General features: G+C 36.1%; 1 protein-coding gene across 1 annotated transcript; it reads right to left on the reverse strand.

The window, feature by feature from the left end:
• Positions 1–1891: 1891 nt before the first annotated feature.
• Positions 1892–14294, reverse strand: LOC112127707. The gene is made up of 2 exons (XM_024229050.1): positions 14191–14294; positions 1892–2769 (listed from the first exon to the last, which is right to left on the reverse strand). Exon 2 carries the CDS (start codon positions 2760–2762, stop codon positions 1917–1919), a length of 846 nt encoding a protein of 281 aa, XP_024084818.1. The 5' UTR covers positions 2763–2769; positions 14191–14294; the 3' UTR covers positions 1892–1916.
• Positions 14295–27297: the final 13003 nt, after the last annotated feature.

A 27297-nucleotide genomic window follows, 5' to 3' on the forward strand; every position in this document is an offset into this window, starting at 1 on the left:
CCCTGCAGATCTTCCGAAGCAAGTGCAGGATCGTGGGTGAGAGAATAGTGCAGGTGTCTCATCGGCAAAAGATGTAAAGAGGGTGGAAGGTTTAGTGGGAACATCTGCAGTATAAAGGATATAGAGAGTTGGTCCCAGTACATTACCCTGCGTTACTCCCGTGGCCAAAGGAGAGTATTGGGAGTAATCTGATCCTTGTCGGACCAAAAGAACCGCTCTGTTAGATAAAAGCGGAGGGTATTCAGTAGGAAACGTTTTAATTTGTACAGGAGTCCCTTGTGCCACACACGGTCAAACGCTTGTGTTACATCAGGGTCTCATACAATAATTCTTTGCGCTCGAAGGAGGAGGATATACGGTCTACAACCCGAAACACTTACGGGACTGTGGAATGGTGAAGGCGAAAACCAAACTAATGATATGGGAGAAGGTTGGAAGAGTTTAAATGTTAAACCACTTTAAAAGCCTTTTTTTCATATTATTCTAAATTAAAAACATGGGATATGCCAGGATTCGAATCCAGGCCCGCTAGCATGGCAAATACGAGTCGGACGTTCTAACCACTCGGGCACCGCGGGTTCAACTCCAGTGGCAGAATATTCCGATCGAGCTTTGTACTTGAACAAGAAATAGTCAGATAAATGGCCAAAATTTAGAATTAAACCTGAATGGGAATTTTTTATAATAATTTAATAAACCATTATTCTAGCTCGTAGCTGGCGTGAAACGGGAACCGGGGCAATGGCCAATATTTTTTGGTAATAAATAATAAAGAAATCTCAAGGCTGAACTTCGGCAATTTCCTGATTTTTATGAGTTCAACATATTATCGCAATTATGATCGGTTTAAAATCGGGTTACAAATCGGTTTAAAACAAATAATACAATGTGGAGAAAATTCACTTATTAATTGTTCGATTATATTTTCGACATGAATCGAGCACGGCCGAGCGTAAAGTCTGCAAGTCTGGAAATGATTGAAACTGACAGACAATCAACCCGTTCAGTGGCCATGATGTTTAACGAAATTCGTTATTTGTCAGTCGATGGGATGTTGGTTTAAATCCGGGCTTTACCGAACTCTTCCAACTGTTGGAAACAACAATCGCTGGTGTATGTTATTTGCATCTTGAAAGAAGATGTTAATGAGGATTAATCCGCACATTTCAACGAGATTGACGCTATTTACAGACTCTCTAAAAATAGAATTGATTTCCACTTGCGTTTGTTTGTTCGGCTTCGGCAAATTGAGTTTATTTTATTCCGACCGTGATGTTGAAAGTTCACAGCAAAAATTCATCCTCGCGGCGATGTAAAATAATATCAATTCAAGGGGAATTGTACCGTCATGGTATTTAACGAGAATTAAGTACAACTAGGTGAAAAGAATTACCTTTGGTGCAGGGTGCAAATTCAGTGTAATTTACTGTTTTACAAGAAGTGTAACTTCGTTTTTTATACAACTATAGGTAAATTAATTTTACTTTTAAAAAATTATACAATTTAAGTAAATTTATGCATGTCGTCGTATGATAGGGAAAAACCATTATAATAAACTAAACTGGTCGAGGTACTGAAATAACATGCACGAAGAAACGGGTGGATCATAATAATAAAACTTGAAACGACTCAAATTTATACCTTTATAAAAATAATTGGTAATTTTGATAAAACCACGCACCATCATTTCCACAATATTCAATTTTGGTACAGAAATAAATTTATTACAAGCTGTATGTTGCGCCTCAGCCCTAATATCAATAATTTTAAAGGATTTTCCCTGCCATGTTAAATAAGAATACGATTTTTTTTTTAATTCTTGCTTTATTAAAGCAAATGCTTCAATCTATAAATGAACAAAAATCAAGCTATTAAATAGATATTGGTAGTGGTATGGTATGCGTAATAAGCAATTGTTATATTGTATATAAGGGATCGGTACTTACCGAAGTGTCTGGATACCGCTGCTTAACTTTTGGAATTTCAAGTTGTTGCATTGGATATTCGTCTATGTAAGAGTATGATGCAGGTCCCAACATGTTCGGAAAAGCCACAATGCCCTTGCTCGGTACCAGTCCGGTCGCCTTGTCTTGAATAAGCGCGTTTTCCACGACTCTTGGTGAAGATTCAGTTATCCGCCCATAGTGAATTTTGCCCACGTTACGATCTGCGTCCTCGTTTATCCTCTGTTCCTGTAGTTCTCTCAACCTTTCGTTCCTTATCAACTCCTTGAGGTGTTGGAAACTCCCCGACTGGGTGGTCTGAATCGGTACGTGGCTTTGAAGACCTCCTCCTCCTCCGAGCCTGAAGGATGTTTTTCTTCTCGAGACTTCCGGATTAATGGGAGAGCCGAAAAGTCGTGCCACCTCCTCGAAAGCTTTCAGCCTATCAGGTGGATGGGGGATGTACTGGGGGTGGTGGACGACTTTTCCGTAGATCAAAGGCTTCCTATACCTGACTCCTCGTCCGGCGCTCCTCGGCCTTGCGTATTCCTCCCACACATTGAATGCAAACGGATCTCGGAATGTCGGGATCTCGTTCGTAATTTCTGCCGCTCTTGATTGCCTCTTAGAAAATCTCCACATGGCTCTCAATTCCTCGCATGTTGGCTCTTTTGAAAGAGGATCCGATTGGATGCTAGTGTCACCGCCTGGCACGTATTCCGAGCTCATATCTCTATAATCTTTGCTTCTGGGCAGAGCGGATGAATAAATGAAGCAGCATAAACAAACGAGGCACGTATTTAAAGGCTTGGCCCTCATTTTTGCCCTGAAAACAAAAATAAGTAAAGGTCAGATAATATATATATTTCCATGCATCCATCAAGGTTGATTAAATACATTAAATGTTCAACAAGTAATATTTGTACCCTTCTTGCTTAGCAATAAAATAAGATTTTAATTAATGCCACCCTTTAGATTCAGAAAAGTAACACACCAAAAACTTACACAATATTCTTATTGCTACGCAATTTGCATATCTTGACAAGTTGAATATTTATCTGGTACAGTGTAACCTCCGATGAGATTTCATTTAGGGGACACCTCCGTTTACAAAACAGCTACAGATGGACAAGCATGAACATTAATTTTATATGTATTTAACACGTCTACATAGGAAACACTATAATAAAGGACAAGGACACTGTCGTGTTGTCCTACAATCTTTAACACCACACAAAACTCTGAGTAGAGGACTGGCCAGATTAGTTTTTCATTTTTCTTAGGTAAGTAAAATAATAAAATCTAATTCACTTTAATATCCCACTCTTATCTACAAATTACATACGGTTCATTAATATTTAGTGAGTACCACATTTATGTATTTGTTCAGAAACAGTAGTGTATTGTTGCAATTAATTTATTAGGCTTGCATATATTGTTTAATATTAATTTATACTATTTGGAAATGTAGGCGATTAGTTTGATCCTCTGATCACATTTGTATGAAATGCCTATTATTTCTCTTTTTTTATATATGAATAAGATGAGCCTGACAGTTAGTATGAGGTTTGCCCCCAGAAGCCAAATAAGTAAAATTAAATAAGAAAAGTTAAAAAAAATAGGTATCATAAACGATCTCTGACGATATTTCTGTGATTTTGTTAACTTCTTCTCCCATTCATCCAATCCTATTGTCTTTATATGTTTTCATTCATGATTTTCGTTTAAGTTCAAATTTGTTAATGCTAACATGCTTCCGACACACGAAAGATTGACTTTAAAAGAAAGANAGACAGTTATGTGTTATCTCTCTTGAGAGAACTCATTTCGAAGGAGTTCAAAGTAAAGGAGTACGACACTGTGTCTGGCCCTTAGCAAGAGGTTTTGCAGTATTACAATAAATTTCCTGTTTAATTTAGTTTTATAGGGACGTACGGTATTTAAAAAAATTATAAACAGTTTAAATTTATAATATAATAATTACCTTTAAGTTATTAAATATAAACCCAACAAAAAATTGTGAAAGTTGATGGTGGGTGTTGCGAATCGGTGAACACGTGGCGGGCCGGCATGGCAAAGGATCAATCTTCTCACTGACGATGGCAGAACGCATTTGAAAAACAAGAAAAACCCGCGGCCGTAGGCCCAGTAAGCCGAGTGTCGGTTCAAAAAATTTCTGGTAAAAAAAGTGTAAAGTTGGCAAGATATTAGGCTTTTATATTCGTATAAAAAAATATATATTTCCTCCATTTTTAAATAAGACGTCGAAAACGCACGTCTGATTGCTAAATTAAATTGGTAGACAACTGATAAAAAGAGGACGGAAAGTGAGGACTAAGACTTTCAAGTCTTCGAGTGACAGACGATGTTGTGAGACCCTTTCAAATCGAAATGCTATTCGCGTCCTTAAAGCTTAGCAAATTGAGAGATTGTTGGGGAGGAGAGAGATTTTTTACCTACAAACAATTGGATTTCAATTGTATTAATTGAAAATATTTCCCTTCCAAGCCTAGTTTAGAATTTACTCCGACAAAACATATCACATTCGTTAAATATTTAACATTAATAAAATGACAACTACAAAGTTATCTTTGAAAGAAACGATGAAGAAGCCTACAATAAAATATGCCCTATTTTCTACCTCATTTTTGTTTTCAAATAATTGTCAAAAACTGAATCGAGTGAATTTTTCGTTCTTGAGTCATCTTTAAAAGCAAAGGCGTCTGCCAAAGGGGTCATCTTTTACGCGACGAGCCCGTTAGCACGCACCCGTGAAAATTTAAATATTACAATTGATGTGGAAAGTGAAGAAGAGAATCGTGAGGACCAACTTTTAATTTATACGGAGTGCAAGCCTAGAGGTCTGGGCTCAAACAGTTGTTGCAACTCGTTTGCATTTTATCGCTTAAGGCGTGGTTCGGCATATTAATTTGGACTCTATTGACAGGATTTAACTCTGGTGGAGTTGGGTTCGGGTTCACTCCAAAAACTTCCACTCCCCGAAAGTCGAAAAAACAGTTCGAAACAATAAACAAACATTGAAATCTCCTAATAAAAGGGCTTGAAATTTTTTTCAAAGATTGGCGGGAAACAGATTGACCTGAACAACGTGATAATTGGAACTTACGTTTTAAAATTATAATACAGACTGTTACTAAAACGTATTAAAATAATTATGTAATTGCATACATTTTCCACCTCCTCCTTACAGCATAACTTTACTACAAGTAATTGTAACCTTTAGGATGCATATATTATTGTGTTATTGGAAAAAACCTCGAACATAAAATTGAAATGGAGGCTGGAGAAGGGTTTTAATATATGCCCCATTAACCTTTCAAAGGTAATAATAGTGCCATTCTCTAGGAAAATGGAGTCGAATTTAGTATCTAATAGCACTTGTCCAAAGGTTGAAGTGGAACACATAAAAGGCACAATGGATATTCCAAAGTCTCTATGGTCATACTTACGATTGTTGACCCATGATCACATATGCAAATTGCATATGTAGGCCAACATATAACGAATAAAAGCAAAGAACTACTACAAAATGTGCAAAACCTATAGCAGCAGGGGAATGTATACCTTTATAACATATTCACTCCTGCAAATAAAATTGTTACTACTAAAACTAAAACTAAATTGTTCTATTGTAAAAATTGTAAATTGCACATATTACTAAGCTTGACAGGTGTGATGAAAGGTTAATCGTAATTAAATTCGTGTATTAACAAAGTTTCAAGTAGAACAAGTATATCAGATTTTTCAAGAATATTTCGGAACTTAACATTACTTTGTGTGCCATCTAGTTCTGTAATATTGTAAGCGATACTCTTAACTGTTTCCGCTATCTTCATCTGGTTTGTTGTTGGATCGTTAGAATGGTGAGGGTTCTGAGCCTTGTCGGGAAGGGTGAGTTGTGATTTTACTCCGCGACACGAAAGTCCTCTGTATTGGTGCTGTCGATTGCTGTTTCCACCGGCTTCCTTTTCTTTTTACTCTCGTCAGGAGAACTTTCCAGTACTATTTGTCTAGGTTTCGGATCATTTGTCTGTATTCAAAAAGAGTTATGTTTCTTCGACCCCTTTGGAGTATAGAATTTTGCGGATTTACCTAATTTATTTTTCTTATCATAATTATTCTCTGAGATAAATATATTAGTACCTTCTACTTTCTTTGAAATTCTTAATACATGCAATTTCTTATTATAGGTCTAATCCCTGGCTTTTCGGTCTTGCCGAACTTTTGGCTGCTTCCCAATGTGTTGTTTTCTTCCTCAGTTATTTTACATTAATTACTTTGTTGCACAAATCAAATATCATGTTTATAAGGTCTCAAAAGTTGTAATAACACATGCCTAAAACTATCTCTTATCAGAGAAAACACTAGAATTTGAAAAACCTTCTACATATCTTCAGTTATTTTACCTTAATTACTTCGTTGCACAAATCTATTATCGTGTTTATAAGATCTCAAAGGTTATAATAACTGACATGGCTAAAACTATCTCTTACCAGATAAAATACTAGAATTTGAAAAACCATTCTACACTATCAATAAAAAGAAAAGTAAATGGGAAAAAATGGTGCCCCACCGCAACCACCTTTCAATCCATAGAAACATGAACACATGAGATAAGTGACAAACATCTCAAGGGTTTACATTAATAATCCAGTCAAATAGACAGTCCGAGCCTAACATCAACTCTAAACTTGTCTGGATATAAATAAATCCGAAAACTGGGATGTAGTTGTGTCCCAAGTCATGAGGGAATTTCAGGCAGGGAGCAGAAACCCTAGCTAAAAAGAGTGTCTCGGTACATCGCAGAGGCCCAAATCCATTTTGTGGCATAAACTAGCCAAAAAACCATAACCACATCAAAAAAGATAAGAAAAATAATCAAATCAAAAAAGATAAATAAAACTAAAGAATACAAAAAATACTGAGGACGTCAGCCATGAGGCAAACAAAACGACTACGCTGAGAGATGGGGAAATCCTATTCAACAAAAAGGAAGTTTTATAAATTTAACAAAATAACTGTAATGTAAAAAGGACGAGTGGAGATCTAGGCCTCTCTACTAAGCTAAACTAATAAATTCATTATAGTTGAAATGATAATATCTAACATTGTAATGTACTGATGTTTATATTTGCTGAAAGTGTACATTATTAGAAATAGTTTCAAATTCCATCCTGCCAATCTTGAAAAAGGAACAGTGGTTTTCTTAAATTCACATTTCTCTTTCTCTGTTGTTTTATATACAATTGCTAAAATACGCTGTTTGTTTAGTTTCATACCAAAAAAGTTCTATATAATTTTTTTGGTTTATAAAAAGTTATAAAGTAAGCTTTTTTCCCAAACAAAACATTTAATTAAACCATTGAGAAAACTATTTTTTTTTTAACTTTAATCGCTCATTCTACTTTGTAACCCGATAGAGTTTGGTTACGGGATATTGAAAAAAGGAAAATAGTTCGCTTAAAATAATAAAACATTTTATTGTCAAGCTTTTGATGATTACATCATCCCCAGCAATGTTATAACTTAATTAATCTTTATGTAAGGTATTGGGTTGAGATAAAAAAGTCAGTGTCACGAGCGGGATTCGAACCCACGACCTTCGGTTAAATACGCCGCTGCTCAATCACTTCGATCCTACTCGGACACTAACTTCCCATCTCAACCCAACCTTTCGAATTTTCCCTCCTTTTTGCCATTTTTCAAATGTCGTGTAATATATTTGATTCTCGGCGACAAATGAAATGGCCACGGAGAGCTTTAGTGAAGATATACTTCATTTCACTTATTAAATTCATCAGATTTCGTGGTCCGATTGACCAAATAACATCTTTCAATTAATTAATCTTTATGTAGTCACCATCAGGTCAACATGAAACGACTTTCGTTTAATTTATATTTTTTAACCATTTTAGCATAGACTCAAATAAATACGCATTTACAATTTAAGTTTCGTTACTTAATTTTTTAAACAGAAATGTTACCACAGGCTTGCTTAGTTTAAAAAATATTTGAAGGATTTCGCGTATTTGTTTTTTTAAGTACGTCTCTTATACATACGTAGCAGTTTTTTTCAAATCTCATCCAATCGGGTTTTGAAAATTGAGAAACTCTTAATTCGCTAACCGAGTAGATCAATTTCGGGACCTCTCAAAAAATTGAGTTTGGGACAGAAAAGAAAGGCAAGAATTGTTAAATTAATTAGTCAAACAGCCTAAAAAAGCTCAAAAGTAATTGGAGGATATTTATAAGAAAGCTGAAGGCATGCGCTGGACCGTTTTAAACAATTATGAACAAATAATAAATAAAACAAATTCCTTTGATTTTTTTAATATCGCTAAAAAAGTCATAACGAGTCCAAATAAAAAATATTTAGAAAAAAAGTAAAAATATATGAAAATGACCAAGTTCCGAGGCTAGGGCAGCTAAATGCAATATTAAAAAATTCCAATGTTCTGATTATTTTTTAAAACACCATTTGATGTAGAGAAACGATACACTCACTTAACACGGATCTTAATAGGGGAGGAATTATATGTCTTTATTTTTATTTGTAGTATTTCGTTCAATAAAAATTTCTGTTATCAATAAGAAATAAATGTTCCTCTTTGCTTAAAACCTTGTATTTTCAACGAGACCGTGGTTATTTGAAGGGTTTGATATAAATCCTCATCAACAATAGAATGTACCGATTTTACCAAGCATAATATCAAAGCGTATTAAATGAAGTAGTTTTTGTGATATATGCAAATTTCTAGGAAATTTTGTTATAGCACAGAGAATTTTCGAATGTTTTTCATAGATCTTCCGAAGTTTAAATTTTATAGGTTTGTACCAGCGAAGCGGCTATCAGTCGGACTGAATGGTTTAGATGACTTGCTCTTAAGACAATTTACTGTTCATTTTAAAAACGACCGCTATTTCAATGAAAAATGCTTAGGTGACAGAGAAATTTGTTTTTTTCTGTTGTGAAAGCGGGTTTTTTTATAATCAGTTTTTCCCCGCAAACGCAGTAACAAGCTAAACAAGACAAAATGATTACATTGTTTAGGTTGTAGAAGGTTATAAAGCCCAGTGTCGCACTTCTAACACAAATGAAAAAATAGTCAGGTTGCTATCTGTATATATAAATATGTAGTCAAATATACTAATTTTCATCCTTGATTTTTTTCCGGTTTTTTCCGCAAAAATTTCCAAAAACTTCATTTGTTCATTTACAGACCCAAACTTTTTTTTTTAATCTCATAGCACATCACCCTTTATGCACTGACAGGCAACAAATTCGGCCCAATTGATTTTTTTTCATTTTCTCGATAAAAAAATTCAGCCTTTAAATCTCATTGTTTTACTAATAAATATTTGTTTATGCGGTGTTTTAAATTGAGAATTAGAGGTACACGCTTAATCCTTAATCCAAAACAAGGATAAAGGACTTTTCAATATTTACTTTTTACGGAATTTAAAACGTTTATTCAGTTTCATTTGAATTCTGAAGCAATGAACTGTTTAATTTCACTAATTTCGTGGTCCGCTTGACCAATTAAATCATTACAATTAATTAAGGTTTTTAGTTGAGATGAAAAAAAGCTAATGGCACTAGCGGGATTCGAACCCACGATCACGATAATGATTTAATTGGTAATAAAGAATTTTGCGATACCGACACCTTACTGTTGTTCAAGCGAGTCATCATCTCCAGAAAGTTCGAGGTGTCCAAATTTCTGAACGCACTGTTCAAATGGTCAGTATGGACCGATGACTTTTCGCACCGTAAGAGGACCAGAGTTGACCATACCACACAGCTCGCATATGCTCGAGAACACAGCCATTGATCTTTCGACAATTGGTCTGCTGTATTTTGACAGATGAGTGTAGTTTTGCTCTACGATCTCCAGATGGGCGTGAAAGAGTGTGGAGAAGACGAAATGAAAGGTGTGAAGCCTGTAATTTTCCCAGAGCCCACCTTTACAACCTACCTCTGTGATGGTGTGGGCGGGAATTTCAATGGAGAGTCGCACAGAGTTGGTTGTTGTTCGTGGAGGGAAGTTTGGAAAATCATGCGATGCCTATCCTCGATGAAATCAGCGACAATCCTATTCTAATGCCCTATAATGCCCGTCCACATGTCGCTCGCATAGTACAAACGAACCTTCAACAGCATAACGTCTTAACCTGGCCAGCCAGCTCTTCAGACTTGAACCCCATCAAAAATTTATGGGATAACCTCAAAAGGCAAATAAGAGCATGTCCATCACTTCCTGATACACTCCACGATCTTGAAAGGACTCTTCGTGAAGAATGGGCTAAGCTCCAGCAAAGAGGCATTGCCAGACTGGTAGAAAGTATGCCGAGGCTTCTTCGAGATATATTTAAGGCAAGAGGAGGAAATAAGCGATATTGAAATGTTAATTAAAAATCTAAAACAAAATTAAAAACAAATTTTATCTGCCTATCTTCTTTCCTTAGCAATTTACATTTTTTTGAACTTTTTTAGACAAAGACTCAATTATTAAACGTTAAAAACGTGAAACTTCGATTAATATATATATACAGGGTGAATTGCTACTCGTGCTACAAACTTCTCCAGTAGATTCTTCACCCTAAAATGAACAAAAAAGTTCATATTGTCCATGGTCCGATTCTCAACCATTTCAGAGTAATTTCGCTTNAATTGAGTCTTTGTCTAAAAAATATATATATAAAAATATATATATATATACAAATAAAGTTATATTAAAAGTGGACGGAATTTTTTGCCTGTCAGTGTATTTAAACAAAATGTGTAATGTCAAATGCGGTTAATAGGAACAAATAACAGACCTTGTTGTCCGTAACATAAAACACGTGAGAAAAAAAACATGTTATCCTGATTGCAATAATTCAAAGTTTAAAAGAGAAATTTTAAAAGTGTAAATTAAAGGAGGATATTTTCCTTATAAGAATATTGCCACATTATTGTAAAATAAAGCAATAAACAATATAAAATTCAGTATTTTCTCGATTTTAATTGGCAAGATCTGTTAATCAACCGTTTAAGATATATGGAAATAACAACAGATGAACGTTTTACAATATAAAAGTTTAATAAATTCTTCAGCCCGGCTAAAGGTACCTCAATTTAAAAGAGAGCTTTTGTTCATTTTTAAAAGCAAGCACCCATTAAAGCACCAACAAGCAATTACTTACCGTTTCTAACAATCTGGCCCAACTTTACCGGCCAAGCCATTTTGCGGGTAAGCCGTTGGAAATCCGAGGTAACTAACTGTCTGAGAAAGCCAAGGAAATACAAAAAATGAGCTTTTTCAGTGTTCACTCGTTTTCAAATAAAGATTACAAAAACAAAAATCCTGTTGAACATAATGAGGTCATAAATTCTGTCCTCCTTAATTTAATTAAATCCTGTGTATTTTATACATGGCTAATTTACAATATCCAGTTAATTTTATTAAACAGTAAGCACAGGTTTTTATTCCCCTTTAATTTTAATTTTATTTTCTTTTTAATAGAAAATTCTTAACGAACTACCATTATCAGGCATTTTTGTTAGAACAAATGCTTCTTTACTAATCAACTTTTTCATTATAAAGAGACTTTTTTATGTTATTTTTGAATAAATGCCAGAATACATGAATTCAAGAAAGTAGATTAGCTTAATTACTTGTTTTGATAAAAATCCATCATTTTTAATTAGGTTAGGTAGATCTAGTTAAGAAACGCTGAATCTTAATTTAATTATTTAAAACCAATTTGTTTAATTTATCAACTAGGTTGTTTTCTAGACCAAACAATTTACATTGCGTCCTAAATTGTCAATTTCTTTATTATTAAATCAATGAAAGCGGAACAAGCGGAAGAACTTATCGTCCCAAACGATTTTAATATAATAAACATACTTTCCAGTTAAATGGTTCTAAAAGATCGATGGCATTTTAATTCACTTCAAACAAAATATTTTGAACGTCGAACAGATTATTAAAATAAAGAAATAAGCGTGGAAAAAAAACAGTTTCATGTTATCCATTTTTAAATAAGTTGAGTTTTGACATGTTACCATAGAACAAGAGTAGAAGAGTGAAGTAGAGCTCTGGAATGAAAACTACACTCACCCAAAATTCTTGCGAGTCATGAACACGACAGAATTATTGCTCTAACACGGCTGCACTCGTCTGACACACTCGGCGAGTCATTTTTTGAGTCTATGTTGAGTGTCTTTTGAATCTGAGTCTATATAACTTGACTTTTTTTTAAATTGAATAAGTGGGGTATTGAGACTCCGTCGGCCCTCACATTAGTTGGGAGTCTGAAATGACCACTGTTGGTATTCCCCGGAAATAAAGAAAAAGGTCGCCCATGAGAAAAGCAATTATAATGACATAGTTATAGATCTGCATATATTTAAAAACTAAAAAAATAAAATAATTTACAATGGCACAATTTTCGGGAATAAATTAGTGGACCTAACTGAGGTAGCTACAGAACAAGCTATAACACAACTTATGAAAAGCTGCCTATCTAATAGATGATAACACAATAAGAAATTCTTTGGAAAAATGGTATACTGAATGGATAAACGCTTCTGTTGGATCATCGAACTCGCAGCATCTTTTTAGGTTAAACTTCAAGATGACACAGGCTTTCCCGGGGTACGGAAACAACCGCTCGTAAATAAATTCGGGCTGGCAGCAAATGATGAAGTTCAAGATTGGAAATTTAGTTTACGATTGTAAGTAGTGAGAAAAGTTCAGAGCAACATTAATAAGAAAGACAGTTTTGAAAAGGTTTTCATGGCTGGTGAAAAAGGAAAAAGGAAGGAATTATTAATTTACTTTATAATGGAATTTTTTGAATTTTGAATAAAACAATATGAGGTGCGCAAAATGCATGGGATAATTCATAAAAAAATTTTGCTCGCAAAGGGAATCCAAAAAAAATGAATTTTTATGTTCTTTAAAATTTAAATAAGTTGTAACTGTAAAGAAGTCACGCTTTGTTATTTTCCCTCTTTTCTCGTTTGTTGTCTTCCAATGTCGTTGTTAAACAACGTCGGTAAAGCAACTGAAAATATCATTTAATTTTTCAGTTCCGTCATTCAGGGATCCGTTCGTTTATAAAAAATTATACGTTTTAATTGTATTTACGAAGCGTTCAAGAGCCTCAGGTGGTGAAACTTTTACGTATTCCTGTAATTCTTACACCGCTACTTATAAATAGAAATTTTCAAGATTTTAGCATATTTCTCTTTAACAATTTTTGAGATACTTTTAATTGAAAGTTAAAATATTGTAATGAGGTATAAGCCAAACGTTACTGATGATCTATAACAAAGAAAGGCATGTTATTGAATTTCCTGTGATATAAAAGGAAAATATATGACCGATAAGCAGGGGAGAAACGTATTTTTGCGCCCGTTAGCTCAAATCTTCGTACAAATCGCTGACTGCATTCCAGGCGACAGATCCTGCAGAAAGTTTCTAATCCCAAATGACTGCAAAGTGGCAGAGGCATTTATCACCACCTTGACGTGAATGATTTTTTTTAATTTTAGTTTTCTCTTTTATCTTTGTTTTGTATATTCTTTTCAAAATAAATTTTTTTAATGATCATTGATTATCTTTAACGCTGAAGACAATTAGAAATAATTCTCCTCAACTTTACCCGCTTGGCCGCCTAATCAACCATAAAGCAAGCGTTTTGCAGGCAGCTCAGCGTTCGGGATTTACATTCTAAAAGATTTTGAAGTTACATCACAAACAAAAATCATAAATAGTTCCAAGCAAAAACATTCTGTAGTCACCTAATGTATGCCCTTCAAAAGACAGAGGTTTTTTTTAATAAATTAAAATTTCTTTTTGTTCATACATGTTTAAAATAGAGAGAAAATTGGTGAGGCTTACTGCCTCGCCACTCTAGCAGTTCTTAAAAGTAGGCATATTAAATTTAGTCTAGTTGCAGTACATAGATTAAATTTTTTGCAAAGCAAGCATTCGCATAAAAACCAAACAGTTACAAAAAAAGAAGATGCACATTTATGATTTGCATATTAGTTGACGCTATATGTCTTCTGTCCAAAATTCAAACTCAAGAAGAAACAAAAAATTATGCATAAAATAAAAGTTGACAAATTGATAAAAATTAAATATATTTAGTCTAAGACTGCCAACAATGTGTCCAATAAATTTCGAAAAGAAAAAAAAATTGTAGCTAAACCTTTTTTTGTGTGACTTACTGGGGCGCAAGTAGATTGGAGATAGATGTAGATGGCAAGGGAGTCACGCAAGGTGTGAGTAGGACTCCAGGTCTCTCCGGGGGGTGTCAAACAAGTGGGTTCTGGTGGGGGTTGAAAAGGAAGGGGGATGAAAATCGAGGCGTTCTACTATCCGACCAACACATCGACATCGAAAATACAAGAAACGTATCGATCTAACGCATCGATACTTCCATTGCGATGTATCGATTCGACATTTTTTACCGTCTCGGGTCTTTTTGCTCCCTGCCACAGCAACAGGACGCCATTCCTGGACTGCCGGCATGCGCAAAACAAACGACTTGGTGTTCTCGTCAGGTTCACACTGCTTTTCTATAAGCCTGTTTAACTGTTTTAACATAATTAGTTTTATTTGAACATGTTTAAGTTTCCACCCAGCGAGTAAAATTATGCGATTTCTCTTTCGACTCGTCGTGGTTTATGCATAAGTAGTTAAATATTATTTTTTATTTTTATTGTTTAGATTGTTTAAATATTGTTGTTTTTCTTGTTGAGTTTAACCTTTCACCCGGAGCGGTCTCCGATATCGATATTCTTGGAGAGACAATAAATACATCGGCCACGTTTTAAAAATGGCCAACCCGGGAGACGGCCAGGTTCGGTCTGGAGGTATTCGTGCGTCGATCGGACGGCTGGTGCATTTGATTAACCGATAAAGCACCGCGTTACGGGCTTATCAGTTGAGGATCTTAACACCTTCTGGCTGAATTCGATTATCGTCCGGAGGCCGAAGCGCGATGTATTTCCGTTTCCAGATGGCGATGAGTCGTCCTGCCGGGCACATTGATTCCGTCGGAGTCTGCGCCCTTCTCCCCACACCAAAATATTGATAAAGTATTTAATGGTCCAATTCATAGGCTGCAGTAAAAAGCGGGGTTAAATGTATTTGAATCTCTGTGGGCGGATCCTTTCTACACCCACGAATCCACCCCGATCCACATTTAACCACCACCCCGTTCAGTGACGGGAATTATTATTTAAAGTTTCACTACACCCCTCCGCCAAAATATTTACTCCTCCATTCATTTCTCATACGGAGGTTAACGCAGACGTATTAGGTTACATATATCATTATCATAAAGTTTTTATCCCATCTCAGAATACCATCGGGGTTTTTCACACCAAACCTTTCCACTACTTTACAATATAGTCAAACTATTTAGTAAACAAGGAGTCCTTGTATACATGATTTAATTAAACACTGTAGAAACAATATTACAGATCGATAGAGGGTGGAAAACATGTGTTGACGAGTTCATTCTTTCGTCTTCAACAGTTGTTCATTCATATCAAGCGGATGGGCTATGAATGAAACGCTCAACAGGTAACCGGAAGCCCTTCAGCTGGCATCATTAAGAAACAACCCCTGCGTCCTTCACAGCATTATGATCCACTTTTTATTATTTCCCATCGTATATTAGATTTAAATGAAACCCAGAACAAAGGGAGATGATTTTGTCAACAGGTTTCTAAGAGAGAAAGCCTTTATTTCTTGCTTTGCTGACACTGTTTTGAGAGTTTCATTTTACATCGCCCATATGTTACTTCCCAATAATTATAAATATTATTAATAAGTAAAGTCGTCTCTCATCTTTAATACTTTTGTCCATTATAATATGTTATTTTCACCAATTCCAATTGCGATTGCTCAACATCCATTTTCTTCATCAGAAGCCATTTTCGATTGAAAATCTAATATGTGAGGGATAACGACAACATATACTTATTTTAAGTTGTAGTACACTTTAATTGGCATATTCCCATCTTCTAAATCCGTTGGCAAAACTGGAAGATTTTCAGCTCTGCCTGATTATAATCGACTTTTTTTAATCGATTTTTTTAAATATTTTGTTCCTCGTGGTATACAAAGGAGATGTCTTGAGTGGAGATGACTAGTTTACAATAAGATTTTTGGAAAAGTCCATTTAAAGGACAAATTTTCATTGCCAAGTTTCTTTCATATAATCAGCCGTTTCCGACTTCAACGTGTTAAAGGCTTGTTCATTTTTCGTCGTTACCTCATCCTGTGAGCCCTGTTTATAAATGTAAACATTTGATAACGTTTATAAAGACTACATGAAATGTTATCCTACTGTTTATGTTTCGAATGGAAGTTATAATAAGTTAACCAATAAGTTAGATAGATTACAGAAAGATAACATAACGTTAAATCAAGAAGAGAACCTGTTCAATGATGAGACTCCTAAATGTTGATTAATCATAATCACCCTTGCTCTCTGAATGCACGGATCCGCCGTTTTTTAGACGTCGAAGAAATTCGGCAAAGATAAGGAAGAAGTTTTAAGTGAGAGGATTAGAGCGGGATCGGAGATAAGTGTCGTATTTTTGTAGTTAGATTTTGCAACATTTTTTATGAAGGAAACATTTACTTGAGGAGCCAAGGTTTCGTAATTGTAGGGTCTGGATTCTGCTGAGATTGCTTGAATCCCATGGTTCTAAGCCGTACGTTTATATTGGCTTCAGTATTGCGAGCAGTTTTAGAAGTCTCTTGTCTGGTAGGTAGTCTTTTAACTTCGGTTCTGTTCTGTATCTTTAAGTGTATGGGGATTTTAGGCGAGCCGCTTGTAAAAGTACATCCTCTTATCTTCTTGGAAGGAGGAGAGGTACTAATAATTTGGAGGTAGAATGATGCGACGGATGTTAATGGATATATTTTGGGATTTTGTGGTGTTGAGTTTGATTCGTCATTGTTTGTACCATTGCTTTACGGCATTCAGGGGCGTCTGGAGGAGGATTCGTTGAGCAATAAACGGGTCGGAGTGGAGGATAGAATAGCAGTGTCGTTGTGGGATAAAGATGACGGTATGGGAAGGGTTATGAAAAAATATACTAAGTACAGTAACGAACTGAGGACGCCCGGATTCAGTTTTTACAAAAGTGAGTTCTCCAAAGTATATATTGATCAGGTAGGACTCGAAGATAAGGAAAAGTATAGAGGGTATAATGCCCTCGTATTTTCACAGCAAACCCAGGTGGGAGACTCGATCGAAAGCCTGTTCGATATGGAGAAATAAGCAAGAATAGCAATCTCAAGGGAAGATGAGATGACCCTTTTGAATAGTTACATGATGACGCCTAAATCCAAACTTATCGGTATTAAATTAGATCATTCGAGGGTGGGGAGTGTGAGTAATGACTACGGAGAGTTTCATTATGAATGGAGATTAGACAAACCATGACTTTTGCTGCATGCTATGAGTTTACAAAGGATTGAAAGTTTTATTATAGATTCGAATGAACAATCAATCACTCAAGCATCTTCCGATGTTGTTAAAGTAGGTTTAATTTTGACGGAGTACTGGCGAAGACAGGAAACGCATGAACTTTCCATAACGATTTCCTAATAAGGGAGCTATATAGTATCTATTTAAATATATATATGTATACATACATATATATATACAGGGTGAATTGCTACTCGTGCTACAAACTTCACCAGTAGATTCTTGACCCTAAAATGAACAAAAAAGTTCATATTGACCATGGTCCGATTCTCAACCATTTCAGAGTAATTTCGCTTTTTATCGATTTTGAAAGATATCACGTCCTGGCGTCGGAAAATCGTGATATCTTTTAATCTAAACATTTCTCTTAAAATCTATAAGCACCGTTGAAATCCCCGTTAATTTTTCAATAAGAAGATGAAGGTGGCAAAACGTTTGGGTCTTTCTTCCTTGACCTTCTAGCTGTTTGTAAACTTCTTAAGCATTACATACTAAATGGGCATTAAATTAAATTAAAAAATTTCAATGGAATTATGATTTTGATTCTCTCTAAAAATTAACGGGGATTTCAACGGTGCTTATAGATTTTAAGAGAAATGTTTAGATTAAAAGATATCACGATTTTCCGACGCCAGGACGTGATATCTTTCAAAATCGATAAAAAGCGAAATTACTCTGAAATGGTTGAGAATCGGACCATGGACAATATGAACTTTTTTGTTCATTTTAGGGTGAAGAATCTACTGGAGAAGTTTGTAGCACGAGTAGCAATTCACCCTGTATATACAGTATGTAGGACTTCGGGCCTGAATCCCACCTTCGCCAGTGGTATGCACAAGAGAGTGGTTTGGAGGGTGAGAGAGAGAGAGAGAGAGAGAGAGAGAAAATTTTGAAGAGAGAGAGAACGAGGTAGGTAGACAAACGAGAGACTAGCTCACACAGGGAACATGTAAGAGCAACAGCCGCAAGAGAGCTCCTCTTCCATTCCGAGCGGAAAAAAAAAATTAGGAATTTGCTGTACATGTTTGTACGAAACACATTGTTATGTTTCCTGAAAGATGCCCCAGCAACATCTGATAGCGTCAACACTGGTATGTACATATGTATGTAAAATTAATTAAGATTGATCTCTGTCGACCCTGAAGAAGAAGAAAATATCGGTCAAAGCTCGGCGTTGGTACAAATGCATTATTTGTTTTTCTTGCCACAGCCTAGACTCTATTAAATAGTAAAGGCTGGTCGATCCCATAGAATGTATTTGTAGAATTGTAGACACATTCCAGGCACTACAGCCCATAATCATTCTTTAACGTCGTAAACCTCAAAATAAGCGAGGATTCGCAACAGAAACAAGTGCATTCTATTCGTATAAACACTTCCGAAGGGCTTCGCAATATATAGTATGTATATGAATGCACAGTTCTTTTTAAAACAAGAAATCCAAGGTTATTTTCATATTTTATATATATCTTAATGAAATTTGTGACATCACTGATTAACAATATCGTGCGAAACAGATGTCCACGTTTGACATATTGATTTTTATTATGTAAATTTGCTATGGTAATTAAAGATTGTTGATAAATTGATTTCCTGTACTGCCGTATAATTTTTCCTGGTCGTTCCAATGGTGGTCAATTGAATGTGATGTTTGATTGGATGCCCGTGGTGATCCACGACCGTAGAGCGGAAGATTAATGTGTACATTTCCGTTATTGTTCGGCTGGAGATGATGACAATTGTTGGCATATTTATAACGAGAGTACTTTCGAAGTAACAGGCGTAATGAGTTGTTATTTTGGTTGACGTTATTAAAAAATAAATGCAGGTTTTTAAAAATATTTTAATATTCTTTAATATCGCTTCATTCAATTTAGACTTTAATTATGTACGCTGTATTTATTAGAGGCACCCTCTTTCGGTGAACCCAAACCTTTTTTAACATTTTCTAAGAAAACTTGGTGTCTCAAATGTTAATTTAATACAAATTTTCTAAGAAATTTGAAATATGTCATTGACATAGGAGGAGCAGCGTTCCCGTGTGTGTAGGAGGTTGTTTATTAACGTCCTATTAACGTCGGAGAAGTCAGAAATTTTGATTGAAATAGATAGACATCGTAGCGAAATTTAATAATCCAACCGTGATTAACGTCTATGAATCGTGGAATGTTTCGATAGAAAAGATAATTGGTTTAAATGAATGTGTTAATTAATTTTGACCTTTCAACAGTTTTAATATTGGCTCTCGTTTATACCAGTAAACAAATAACCACCTTTTTCAGACCGAGCATCCTCAAAAAGGGCAATGTGTAAATAGTTTAAAATTAATAACTTGTATTCACTCTTTAAAAATCAAACCGAAAATGTAAATATAGTTCATCGTATCCGATATTGAGTCAATAGACAAATGCAGTTGGAGTTAAGGAATAGTAATTTATTAGTGCTAACTACTCATTTTACGATTCATTACTGTTAAAATTGTCATTTTCTTTATTAGAAGTCATTAGTCCGTACTAATTAACAAGATTATTTTCAAAACTTAAACATTGATATTAGTCCACGGATTTACATATATTTAGAAAAGGGTTTTCTCAAATTGTCGGAATATTTTTGCATTGCCAAAATGTGGATATGGAATGCCTTTTCCAGCCCGTTCACGTAAAGTGATATTATTCTTCAGTATCGACGGTGAAGAACCTAGGTACTCAAGCAGGACTCGAGTTGAAAGACCATTCGGCATGTACGATGACTAAGCGAGACGCAGAAGACAGTCTTTAGTATAAACATTAACAAAGCAAGACTCAATAGTAATTCTTAAATATAGACAATGATGAGCAAGACGCGTGTGTGAGACTTCAGTGTGAAGATGAAGTGCTAGTAAGAAGCTTCAGTATCAATATTGACGAACCTAGGCACGCTAACGAGATTTTCAGTACAGACATTGGCGAAACGAGGAGCTAGTCATATTCTTTAGTATAGATGTGGGCGACACTCGAAACTCAATAATATACTTTAGCATTCTTTGATTCTTATTCTTGAAGGCTTTTTACCATTGGATAAGCTAAGCACTAGTAATATTCTTCACTACAAATATGGATGAAGTAGACTCTAGTAAAAATCTTTAGCATGACGTTAGTGAACCTTAAAACGCTAGCTGATTCTTACTTCAGATGGCAGGAAAGCAAAGAGCTTGTATTAGTCTTCAGCATGGATGTTGGCTATACAAAAAAACTGCTTGGCGAAGTTCGAAATGCAATATTTTTTAGTATTATTCTTTTCCATTCGCTGAGCTACCCCCTCGTAATATTCTTCAACATAGATATGGATGGAGTTAGGCTCTAGTAAAAATCGTTAACATAGACGTTAGTGAAACTTAAATCGCTAGAGATAATCTTCAATCCAGATGGTAGGAAAGCATGCAGCTTGTATTAGTCTTCAGCATGGATGTTGGCTACACAAAAAAACTGCTTGGCGAAGTTCGAAATGCAATATTCTTTAGTATTATTCCTTACGATTGGCTGAGTTACGACGAGTAATATTCTTCAGCACTGACATGTTAGGCTGGAGTAAAGATCGTTAGCATAGACGTCGGTGAACCTTAGAACGCTACTGATAATCTTCAATTCTGATAGTAGGAAAGGAAAAAGCTTGTATCAGTCTTCAGCATGGATGTTGGCTATACAAAAAAACTACTTGGCGACGTTCGAAATGCAATAGTCTTTAGTATTATTCCTTACCATTGGCTGAGCTACGCCGACTAATATTCTTCAGCATTGACATGTTAGGCTGGAGTAAAAATCGTTAGCATAGACGTTGGTGAACCTTAGAACGCTAGTGACAATCTTCAATTCTGACAGTAGGAAAGCAAGGAGCTTGTAACAGTCTTCAGCATGGATGTTGGCTAAGGAAGAAACTATTATTTCTTGAGTATAGTAGTGTAGTAATCTAGTAATATTCTTCAGAAGACACGGCCTATCGAAAATCGTTAGAAATAATATTCTACATGCTATTGAAGAGGGAAACACGTTAGACTTCGAAGGTACTAGTAAGAGACTTCAGCAATGATGTTGACAAACTTAGGCTTCAGTACGAGGAAGCGAGGAGCTAGCAATATTCTTTACTGGTGGTAGATATAGGGCTTCCAAGGCAGCAGTGAAATTTTTCCCATTGTTACAGTAATGCCCATGCGCGCTAGCCTCTAATTAGTACTGAGGAACCTGACAGCTCTCAGCAAAAACCGATTCGTATAGCTTATCGTGGGTTTAACGATCTCGGGGACTTGGTTGGATTAAGTCCACATATCTTCCCACGCATTTTGCACTCGTTGTGTGATTCTCATTGGATTATTTTAAGAAATTATTTGGTTACAGATGATGCGTATAGTTCAACCTTTTGAGTAGGGAATTATAGTTCCATTTACTTGGATTGACACTTACAGTGCCCTTTTCGTTTCGTCGGTTCTTTACCATTGGGGAAGTTAAGCACTAGTAATATTCTTCAGTACAAATATGGATGAAGTAAACTCTAGTAAAAATCTTTAGCATTGACGTTAGTGAACCTTAAAGCGCTAGCTGATTCTCAATTCAGATGGCAGGAAAGCAAGGAGCTTGTATTATTTTTCAGCATGGATGTTGGGTAAACAAAAAACTGGTTGGTGACGCACGAAATTCAGTAATATTCTTTAGTATTATTCTTTTCCATTCGCTGAGCTACCCCTCGTAATATTCTTCAGCATAGACATGGATGGGATTAGGCTCTAGTAAAAATCGTTAACATAGACGTTAGTGAACCTTAACACGCTAGTGAAATTCTTCAATCTAGATGGTAGGAAAGCATGGAGCTTGTATTAGTCTTCAGCATGGATGCTGGCTATACAAAAAACTGCTTGGCGTCGTTCGAAATGCAATAGTCTTTAGTATTATTCCTTACCATTGGCTGAGCTACGCCGACTAATATTCTTCAGCATTGACATGTTAGGCTCGAGTAAAAATCGTTAGCATTGTCGTTGGTGAACTTTACAACGCTAGTGGCAATCTTCAATTCTGACAGTAGGAAAGCTAGGAGCTTGTATTACTTTTCAGCATGGATGTTGGGTAAGCAAAAAACTGGTTGGTAACGCACGAAATTCATTAATATTATTTAGTGTTTTTCTTTAATTATTCTTTTCCATTCGCTGAGCTACCCCTCGTAATATTCTTCAGCATAGACATGGATGGAGTTAGGCTCTAGTAAAAATCTTTAACATAGACGTTAGTGAACCTTAAAACGCTAGTGATAATCTTCAATTCAGATGGTAGGAAAGCAAGGAGCTTGTATTAGTCTTCAGCATGGATGTTGGCTACACAAAAAAACTGCTTGGCGACGTTCGAAATGCAATATTCCTTAATATTATTCCTTACCATTGGCTGAGCTACGCCGACTAATATTCTTCAGCATTGACATATTAGGCTGGAGTAAAAATCGTTAGCATAGACGTTGGTGAACCTTAGAACGCTAGTGACAATCTTCAATTCTGACAGTAGGAAAGCAAGGAGCTTGTAACAGTCTTCAGCATGGATGTTGGCTAAGGAAGAAACTATTATTTCTTGAGTATAGTGGTGTAGTAATCTAGTAATATTCTTCAGAAGACACGGCCTATCGAAAATCGTTAGAAATAATATTCTACATGCTATTGAAGAGGGAAACACGTTAGACTTCGAAGGTACTAGTAAGAGACTTCAGCAAAGATGTTGACGAACTTAGGCTTCAGTACAGATGTTTGGGAAGCGAGGAGCTAGCAATTTTTTTTTAGTAAAAGCGTTGTCGAAGCTGGGCGCTAGTATTACTCTTCAGTATAGACACTGACTGAAAAGCTGATAATAATACTTCAGCGGATGTTGGCGAAGTGATAGGGTTTGTGATTTCTTTATTATAGGTGTTGGTGAAGCTAGAACGCTTTAATATTCTTCAGCAAAAACGTTGACGAAGCGAGTCTTCATTTGGATAAATAAAATGGCTTAACTATGTAGAAAATTTTTCCAGCAAGCAGCTCATCCAAATTCCTGTCACTGTACAGTTTTTCTATAAAGTACTCAAAGACCACCAGGTGGAACATCTTGGAAAGAAAAATGGCAATCGGAAATACCTGTTTAAGCCTAGCCGTGTGACCAAATTACATCCTAAATTGATTAAGTACTTCCATCACGTACGTCCGCAGTCGATTTGAGAGACACGAAAGGATCTCCCGGGTAGATCAATTAGCCGGGCTTAAGGGCCTTATTTAGCTCGAATCGCATAACAAGATCAGGCACGTAAACCAATCTGTTTTTCCATTTACATTTAGAACCTCTTGCCTACAGATTATGATGCTAGAAGGGAATGGAGAACAACAGATCTCCTTCTCCATGACTCAACTCCGATAAAATGAGACGAATCCACTATTTTATATCATTTGTAAACCTGTTTGGTGGATGGAATTTAAATGTTAATCATATTTATCTTATTTATTTATCAATCCTTTGTACAATTTTCAAATATAAGTTACAATTATAATGACAAAGGAATGAAGTTTTCACAAACTGTTACATTCCTCATTTTAAAAGACGCATAAGATGAAGAGATATTGCGTATAAATAATCATTTTGCATAAATGAAACGTTTTGCTGTGGTAAAAAGGAGAGAAAGAGAGCTGGAGATAGTAATGAGAGAGTGTAAGAGAGAGATCGTGTGGAGAGGGTAAGAGAAGAATGGGTAGAAATAATTAGTGAGCGACTGATCGAGAAAGATAAGGGGGAAAAAGAAAGAAATTGGAAATTTTTTCCAGGATTATGGTGATAGTTATCTTCGTCCTTCTCTACTGCAACCTAATTGAACTGTTGTGGAATTAACCCTAATTAGTCCGTGCCTCAGAGTGTATGGATATAGTGGTTAGTACCATAGATTAGAAAGTTTTAGTTAATTTTCGCTACCATGTTAACAGTCTTAACAAAACATGGATTATTGACAAGAACCCAAAAATTGTGTACTATTTATTCCACAGCACTTGTTTTATACATGTTTTTTAATTGCATAAAAGGAACTAGATTTTCATATTATTATCCTACCTCTACAATATATGAAACGAGAAGCTTGATTTACATATTCCAGCAAGCTGAGGGATGGATTTATTCAAGAAAGGACATAGGTTTTTTTTCATGAAATTTAAACAGTCGAAAGGAGATAAAAAATATTGTAAGTAAATAAAGTGCAAGATGTTTTCGGCCAGCCTAAGTAGAAGGGAACATTCAATCTGTTTTCCACTCATTCGATTAAGTCAGTAAATTTACCAGATGAATAATAACAAATAAAATCTTTCGTATTTCGAAACTTCCAAATATTCCAATAAAAGTACAACGAAAGTGTTACATTCGTTTTATGAACCTACGTTCCAAGAATGTCGAATTTCAACCTGGGCTGTATACATTCCAATAAACCGTGATGTTACGTAAATGCGATTAGCATTGTCCCTTTTTCTTCTTTGATTAATTAATCCTGGCTTATATGATAATTTGCACCAATAAAAACAATATTAGCGAAAAGAACATTGCGCGAATATTTTTGTACATTTTTAAGTTCAAGTTACATGTAATTTACCGACGCATTGAAAAGATGATATTGTATTATATCCCATTTTATCAAGAACCCCAAGATAACGTATTTCTTTTTTTTTTAAAGCTCACAATCTGGGAGTTCGGAAAAACTTATCTCAATGGAAAATACGCTCCTTACATTCCAGGATAATAGGTTTGGCGGAATCTGCCCTACTCCTTTGCACAATTTCTTCGACATGATTAAACACACAAAAAACAAACATGCATCACACACATATTGCAAAAAAATCATGGCCAGTGTTGAAAAGCAGAAAAAGTTTTATTAACCTAATCTACATATAATTAATTAACACAAACCACTTTTCTTACCATCAAAAAAGTGAAATCAAAACTAAAACATATAATAATAAAACACTTCAATATTTGATGAAGGATATCTTCTAGGAATATAGACGGCAGAATACGCAGACCGAAGGAATACAGATATTACTTGTCGAAATAAAGCAGCAATATAATGTACGGGCAATGTGTGGAAGGTGTGGCGTTGTACTACCGCAGTCACATGCCGTTGATCCTGAGGGCCTGAGATAGTCCAAGCAGCGGTTTCGTCGTGGGAATGCAATTTCAATTCTGAAGGCGTGTCTTTGTAGAAACAGTACATTCGTGCTGGCTTTTGGAAGCGATTCTGAATGCGTTCTTGTATAAGCAGTAGCTCCTGTCAGTGTGATACTGTCGTCTTGATTCAAAAGACGTGATGTAATCTAAGTAGTAGGCTAATCAGGAGATGTCATCTTGAATGCAGCAGACGAGTAGGGGCGATTCTGAAGAGGTGACGTTGTAGAAGCAGAGGTATCGTGGGAGCAATGTCATCTCAATTCTGAAGGAGTGCCGTCGTAGAAGCAATACTTTCATGCTTTCGCTGTGGTATCGATTCTGAATGCGTGGCGTTCTACGAAAAGTGGCCTCGTCCGGGGATGATTCCGAAAACGAACTGGCGATGTCGTCTCTATTCCGAAGGCGTGCTATCGTAGAAGCCAACCAAAATCTCATGCAGGCGATGTCCTATCGATTCTGACGGTATGAGGTGGTCGAAGCAGCAGTTTCACAAGGGCGATGCCATCTTGATTCTGAAGTCGTGATATGTCCGAAGACGAGTCTCATCCGGGAGATGTCATCTTGATTACTGGAGATGTGTTACTTTGTAGAACCAAAATCTCATGCAGGCGATGTCCTATCGATTCTGACGGTATGATGTGGTCGAAGCAGCAGTTTCACAAGGGCGATGCCATTTTGATTCTGAAGTCGTAATATGTCCGAAGACGAGTCTCATCCGGGAGATGTCATCTTGATTACTGGAGATGTGTGATTCTGAAGGGGGGACGTGGACTAAGCAGCAGTNGGCTTTACTTTGTAGAACCAAAATCTCATGCAGGCGATGTCCTATCGATTCTGACGGTATGATGTGGTCGAAGCAGCAGTTTCACAAGGGCGATGCCATTTTGATTCTGAAGTCGTAATATGTCCGAAGACGAGTCTCATCCGGGAGATGTCATCTTGATTACTTGAGACTAATATGTGCGATTCTGAAGGGGGTGACGTGGACTAAGCAGCAGTTTCTGGTGGTGATGGCGTCTCATTCTGAAGGGTGCCATCGTAAAAGCAGTAGTTTCGTGCTGGCTGTGTTATCTAGTTTTAATGGCGTTATTTTGTAGAAGCTAAAGTCTCCAGCAGGCGATCTCGTTCAGAGTCAGAAGGCATGGCATGGCAAAAAAAGCAGTCTTGTGATGGTTTCCGTACACGTAGCAGTCGAAATAGCAGTCTCGTGAGGGTGATGTCTTTTTAACTCTGATCGTGTGTCGTAGTCAAAACGGGGGTTTCGTGGGAGCGATGTCGCATCGATTATCATGGAGTTACCTTGTAGAAGCAGCGGTTTCGTGGGGGCAATGTCATCTCCATTCTGAAGGAGTGCCGTCTAGAAGCAGTACTTTCATGCAGGCGGTGACACTTGGTTTTTAATGGCTTTACTTTGTAGAAGCAAAGTCTCATGCAGGCGATGTCCTATCGATTCTGAAGGCATGATGTGGTCGAAGCAGCAGTCTCACGGGGGCGATGTCATCTTGATTCTGAAGGTGTGATGTCGTCGAAGAAGTAGTCTCACCCGTATAATAAGGTAGAGGAATGAATCAGGAGAGTTGTTGTTTGAAAGAAGAAGAAGAATAACAAATTAATAGAAATTACGTTGTTACAATATGACA

Source organism: Cimex lectularius, unplaced genomic scaffold, assembly GCF_000648675.2.
Source record: "Cimex lectularius strain Harlan isolate CLEC.00 unplaced genomic scaffold, Clec_2.1 scaffold370, whole genome shotgun sequence".
NCBI classification, from domain to species: domain Eukaryota; kingdom Metazoa; phylum Arthropoda; class Insecta; order Hemiptera; family Cimicidae; genus Cimex; species Cimex lectularius.

Excerpts from the sequence above, each read along its gene's own strand:
- LOC112127707 (XM_024229050.1), bottom strand. The coding sequence starts at position 2,762 with ATGAGGGCCAAGCCTTTAAATACGTGCCTCGTTTGTTTATGCTGCTTC.